A 6645-nucleotide genomic window follows, 5' to 3' on the forward strand; every position below is an offset into this window, starting at 1 on the left:
TGCAGGAGCAACCTAACTTCTAACCCAACTAACTTGGCTCTATGTGAATACGCGTCTTCTATTCCTAGGGAACTTTGACCTTTATATAAATTAAATGAATGAATGGCTTTATTACATCGCTATTGCAACTTGGCTAAATGGAAAATTACCAACATCCTAGTTCAACAACTCACAATTAAAAACGTGTGTGGGCAGAGTGGGTAAAGGAAAAAAAAATCCCCACGACAAAATGTTACTTGTGACTGATAACTTTTGACGTGGGCAGCATCTTGTGTCAGGCCGTTTCTTGTAAATGCCCACACTTAAGAGAACGACACTGGCGTAGTAGGCGGGGCCTGTTGTGACTTGGGCCGCGGCGATTGGTCAGAGTTCACGGACGTCAACGTACAGTCACTACCATTCACAACGATAAACCTGACAGGGACGCGTGGGGCGCAGTCATTTATCATCTCACAGCTCATCAACATCTCATTGTAAGAGCTTTTACTTTCACTTTTGGAGGCACTTTAAGCCACTACTTCCTAACGTTTTAATTTTACTTTTTAAGTAGTAACACGAGTACATCTTGGTTGAGGTGAGCCAAACACGATGTCGAATTCTGGAGGTCGTAGACTGAAGCAGTGGCTGGTTGAGCAGATCCAGAGTGGACAGTATTCCGGGCTCATGTGGGAGGACGGAAACAGAATCATGTTCCGAATTCCATGGAAACACGCAGGGAAACAGGATTACAACCAAGAAGTAGACGCATCCATATTTAAGGTTGGTTTGAACGTAAGCATTTCTTCAAAATAGGCCATTTTGTATTAACATTACATGACCTTACCTCTCTTTAAGTATCTTACATGTTCTTGTGTCTTTACTATAATATTCTTTTTAACTACTACCAGGACTACTACAATTACTAAATCAGAATAAGAATCCGTTCTTATTTGCAGTTGACTGACAACTACCAACCGCCCTAACCATTATTTTATTAGTGTCTTTTAAACCAGCGTTTGCCAACCTTTATAGATTCAAGGCACATATTTTCACATAGTAAAAAATCTTACAGTTCACCACTTGGCAAAAAAAATTGCACAAAAAGTGGATAAATAGGTCATTTGCATACCTTCTGTCATCTATTGGAAGTGCATTAATGTAATTATTCTGTCTGATACTCCACATTTTTGGCAAACAAAATAAATCATTTTAAATTGTGACACTGGATAAATTCCCGCGGTACACCTCTAATGGCACGCCCCTGGTTGGCAAGAAATGTTTTAAGCCGCCCTGGTCAAGTGGAAATGTACTATTACATCAATCTACTGAATTCTGAAGCTGAATTTAAATAGTATTATTTCTTGGTTAATTGAAGACTTTAAATTGTCCGTAGGTTTGAATGTGAGTGAATGATTGTTTGTCCATGTGTGCCCCGCCATTGGTTGGCAACCAGTCCAGGCTGTACCCCGCTTCTCACCCAAAGTCAGCTGGGATCCAGTTTACTTGTTAGCACAATGAGGATAAAAGATATTTAAAATGGATAGATATTATTACCTATATAACTTAGCGTACAATACTATGAGAATTCTATCATTCTTTAGAAAATCCAAAATGTGTTTTTAAGATGTGGCTGTCTCTGTAGGCATGGGCTGTGTTTAAAGGCAAATTCAAGGAAGGCGACAAGGCAGAACCCGCAACTTGGAAGACCAGACTGCGTTGTGCGCTCAACAAAAGTCCTGACTTTGAAGAGGTGACAGAAAGGTCTCAGCTGGACATCTCCGAGCCTTATAAAGTCTACCGAATCGTACCCGAGGACGAGCAGAAACGTGAGCTTGTGATTTTTGAAATTTAAATGATTTAGTTTGTTAATAAGAAGACGAACGTAACGCATGTTACAGGATAGCATTCCAAGTATCATGACCTGAAAAATGTTGTCCTGCTAGTGTGTGTGTGAAGAATATCTTCTTCCATTGTTGTGCCACAGCTGGAAGAAGCTCTGTGATGGCGGTTGCTGCTGCCAGCAGTTCTGGCGAAATGACCGACATCGACTGCAGCCCAACAGACATCGAGGGGCTCATTAAAGAGGTCAAGCTCGTTCTTGCCATCCTTCTTGCCTTAGTTAGTATTCTTTTTGTTGACATTTTATTGTTGTATTAATGCAGGAAGAAGGCTGCAGGATCCAGGCCAGTCCCGAGTATTGGCCGCAGACGAGCGTCGGCGGTAAGACAATATACCACAAAATGTATTCATGAGTTTTGCTGTTGTTTTTGCGATGTTCAGTTAAACAGTCCGATGGAAGAATTGACTAATATCCTGTTGAACTTTGCTGACTACGATGATTAAGTTGTTGTCAAAATATTTCTGATGACGAGGCAAAAAAAAAGAAGAAAGAAGACAGAACTGATTGGAGTGTGTCCGCGGCCTTAATTCTTCTCTTTTTAATTCACAGCCTTCTCACTGCATCAGGACCCTTTGCCGAGTGGCACTCTCAGCTCAGGTAATTATTTTGTCTTATGCAACTTCTTTCAGTGGTATGGAAAAACTGTTTCAGGTTTAAAATGTATGCAAAAAAAAAGTAACTATCAAAATGACTGCTAAGGTTTTTACATACTGAATGTGACTGAAGTAGGCCCATGCAAAAATATTACAGTTTTGCCGCAAGTGATTGTGCAGCCTGTATTGGATTTTGAAGCTCCTTGTTCAATATATGATTGTAAAACAAGAAGTGGATTGCCTCAAAGAGAAGAAATGGGTGCTAATAAAATAGAGAGTGGATTTTTGACAAGCTGTTGGCAATGATAGATCACACCATTCACTGACTGCAACCATGCATTTCAGCCACAGAGACTCTCCACAGTTTACTTTCTAGCCACAAGTATATGGAATTAAATAGTGAAGTATTATTATAAAATAATATATATATAATATATATTTAAAAAAACATATATATATATGGGGCGGCGGCACGGTGGCTGACTGGTTAGCACGTCCGCCGTATCAGTACTTGCGACGGCAGCTGATACCAGTATACCCCGCCCCCCTCGGCTTGTTGCCGTTTTACGATCAGTAACTAGAAATTAGAAGAAAAGGAAATTGCTATTAATTTCATGTAATTTTAAAGACAAATGGTATATTGTGATTATATAGGTATTTCTTTAAAATGATCTATCATTGTATTATTATTATTTTTTAGCAAATTATATGGATCAAAATTGTGTGTGGTATCAGCACTTGGTATCGGTATCGGTGACTACTCAAGAGTTGAGTACCTGTACTGCATCGGCTTGGCTGATCATATACCAGCTGTGTTGGAGAAAGGAACAGAGGTGGCAAATCCAAGTCCAGAAAGTAAAAACCCTGCCACAGTTTGGCTTTAGCCCCTGACGCTAACTAGCTAGCTCCCTAAAAGGTAAACAAGCAACATGGGAGCGAGCTAGGGAGCTATCTAGCTAGCTAGCACCTGATTTTACTTTCTGGACCTGGATTTGCCACCTCTGGAAGGGAAACATCCAAAACCTGCAGGACTCTGGCCCTCAAGGACCGAATTTGCCCACCACTGATCTAGAAAGTTGTAAACATTGCTGAGAGAACAAAATCCTCCATTGCCTGTGAATTATCTTCATAAATGATATGGCAAGTTTGGCATATTTTGCGTCCTCCAGGTTTCTCCCAAATGGTGATCTTTTTCTACTACGGAGGGAAGCTGATGGACAACACGCTGGTGACTCACCCCGAGGGCTGTCGCCTCTCCCCGGCCCAGCTGGGACGCGGCGCCCCCTACAGCTCGGACAGCATGCAGAGCGTTTACTTCCCCTCGGCGGAAGCCATCGAGTTTGAACGGCAGCGCCACGTCACCAACAAGCTCCTGGGCCACCTGGAGCGAGGGCTTCTGCTGCGGGCCAATCAGGAGGGCATTTTCATCAAGAGGTTATGCCAGGGCAGGGTCTTTTGGAGCGGACTGGCCGACGTGGGCTCGCATTACGGCCCCGTGCCTTGTAAGCTGGAGAGGGATGCGGTGGTGAAGATTTTTGACACCGGGAAGTTCCTTCACGGTGAGGCCTTGTTTGTGAGATACGCAATAAGCTGGAGGAGAGAGAGATCCTAACCACATGCGCGTTTGTCCTCTTGTAGCACTGCAGCTGTACCAGGAAGGTCAACTTCCACCTCCTGATCCAACTGTGACTTTGTGCTTTGGAGAAGAGCTTCATGATCTCAGCACTGCCGAGAACAAGCTGATAATCGTGCAGGTAAGGAAAAAACAAGTCACTCTTTTCCTTTGAAACTTTTTTTGAACATTTGACGTCCCCCCCGCCGCAGATCACGATGGTGAAATGCCAGCAGCTGTTGGAGGCGGTGAATTTGCGCCGCTCGCAGCCGTACTGCACCAACGTGGAGCTGTGCGAGGACATCTCAGCAGAGCAGATGGCCAACATGTATCAGGACTTGCAGCGTGCCGCCACAGCGTGCAGCTACGGCGGTCCCCAGAGGTCCGCCTGCTACAGGGACAACATGCCCATCACCGCGTGAGGGATGCCAGAGTGCACACGAAGACTCTTTCATATTCTCAAACTGGATATTCTTCTCAATGACAACAATGTCCAGAATTTCAAACATTGTTGCTTTTTGTATTATATACAAGAAGTGTTAGACTGGGACAGAATAGTCTTTCTTTTGGGGGGGGGGGTAAAATTTACTCTATGATATTTACTGTCTAATAACTTTTATTTTTTTATATTTCACCTTTTTTTCTACAGAGCACTTGTAAAAACAACAACAGTGCAACAGAAATAAAGTGCTCTACGTTAATAAAATACAGTGGAACCTCGGAGTTTGAACGTCTCGGAACTCGTACAATTCGGACTTCAACCAAAAAATCGGAGTAAAAAATGCCTCAGAGTTTGAATTCATTTTCGGAGTTCGAACACCCAAGCAAAGCAAGCTAAGCCGAACGTACCTTGAAAACGGGTAGCCGAGCGAAGCCTAACAATGCTCACGTTGCGGTAGTTGAGACGATGCACTGCTCATTTCCAATCAGATTTCGAATACTGCTCCATACTCGCGAGTGCATTTTGATTTTCCCACGACAATTTTCTTCGCCATGGGCCCAAAGAAAGACAACAGTGGCAGCAAAGCAAAACATACAGTGCTACGAACCACAGTGGAATTAGGAAGGAGATTGTCGCGCCGTTGTAACTAACGTGACTACTTTTGTAAATACTGGCACGAGGACCCCCTTTAGCTGTTCAACAATGTGCCTGACGTTAAACAACGCACGCAAAGACCGGTTAGTAGTCTAACAATATGCCCAGTGTAAAATGCACAAACTCAGCACTGAACTAAAGCTAGCATTAACAGAGCATTTATCATCCACTGATGTCATCACGCCACAACAAAAAAAATTTTTTTTATTGTTTAAATACTGTACTGAACTGTAAATGTAAAAAAACATAAATAGAAATTAAAATAGGAATTTTCTGTTTTTGGAGCTTGGGAACGAATTCATTGCATTTATATTATTTCCTATGGGAAAAAATGTTTTGGAGGTTGAACAATTCGGACTTTGAACACTTCGCAGGAACAAATTATGTTCAAACTCCGAGGTACAATTGTAACTATAAAACACGATAAAACAATTTAAAATTGTCAAACCAGTTGGCGACGTCAAAATGCTGCTGCAGTGCCTCCTCTTAAGCTTTAGGCCAACCTGTCAAGATTCTTTTAAGGATTATATCGCTCATGTTTGATTGTTAATGAGTCATTCTTTCCAATATTGTGTGGAAGTGCATGCCATTATTCTCATTTTTGAATTACTTTTAGATATTTTGGATTACTCCAGTTTTTTACAGTCATAGTTTGTTTTTGTCACAAGCACAAAAATACACACATTCTTGACTGAGTGAAGAAATTCACAAGTAGATGTCATGTGAAAATGCTGTACACTGAATGAAAATAGGATTTTTTTTTTTGACTGACCAAATTTCTGTTGTGTTTTTTTGGTCTTTTTTTTTTTTTTACTGTGATTTAAGCATGGAGTGGCATATTACAGATAGGTTTTACTGTCATCGTGCCTTTTTGTTTATTTTTTTTATGATGTTTTATTAAAATCACATTTTCAATTAACTACAATCTTTTTCTCTATCGTGTTCATGTATGAAGACATCTAATGTTGGTACAGTACTAAGGCCAAGTCAAATCTGAAATCTTTGACCCTTAAGTCCAAGTCTTAGGTTCCAAGTCAAGTCTCAGGTCCTGAATCACAAGTCAAAGTCGCTGGATAAGTTTGGATGTTGCTCGCTTGCACGGAAAGATAGGGACTCGGCTTAACTTTGAACATTGATATGAAATCTGGTTTTTTTTCTCAAAAAAATCATTTTTTCATTTAATAATTTTTGTAAGATCATTTGAAATTTGAAAAAACAAAACAATTATTAGCTATATCAATGGGTGAGTAGTGGGCTTATTTCAAGGTATCGGTACTCACGATGGAAGTCGATACCTTTATGGTTCGCTCTCCTCTCTTGTGACCATTTCTGACAGACATTTATATGTATTTAAATTATTTTGTATGTTTTTTTGTTTTTTACAAAATATTTTATAATAGAGATCACATAGCGAGACAGCATCCTCACATTCATTAATTTCTTCACTGAGTAAAAAACAATTGCA

At 40.9% G+C, this 6645-nt stretch overlaps 1 protein-coding gene across 2 annotated transcripts; it reads left to right on the top strand.

The window, feature by feature from the left end:
• Window positions 1-373: 373 nt before the first annotated feature.
• On the top strand, window positions 374-6012 carry irf8 (interferon regulatory factor 8). 2 transcript variants are annotated; one of them, XM_086070988.1, is made up of 9 exons: window positions 374-473; window positions 548-759; window positions 1622-1805; window positions 1964-2064; window positions 2142-2199; window positions 2429-2476; window positions 3642-4031; window positions 4111-4226; window positions 4297-6012. In XM_086070988.1, exons 2-9 carry the CDS (start codon window positions 589-591, stop codon window positions 4504-4506), a joined length of 1278 nt encoding a protein of 425 aa, XP_085927114.1. In that variant the 5' UTR covers window positions 374-473; window positions 548-588; the 3' UTR covers window positions 4507-6012. The 2 variants fall into 2 exon arrangements, with proteins under 2 accessions (XP_085927114.1, XP_085927113.1); XM_086070987.1 differs by having other exon boundaries at window positions 421-759.
• Window positions 6013-6645: the final 633 nt, after the last annotated feature.

This window comes from Leptonotus elevatus, chromosome 3 (assembly GCF_054856555.1).
Source record: "Leptonotus elevatus isolate MCC_2025b chromosome 3, RoL_Lele_1.0, whole genome shotgun sequence".
Taxonomy (NCBI): Eukaryota; Metazoa; Chordata; class Actinopteri; order Syngnathiformes; family Syngnathidae; genus Leptonotus; species Leptonotus elevatus.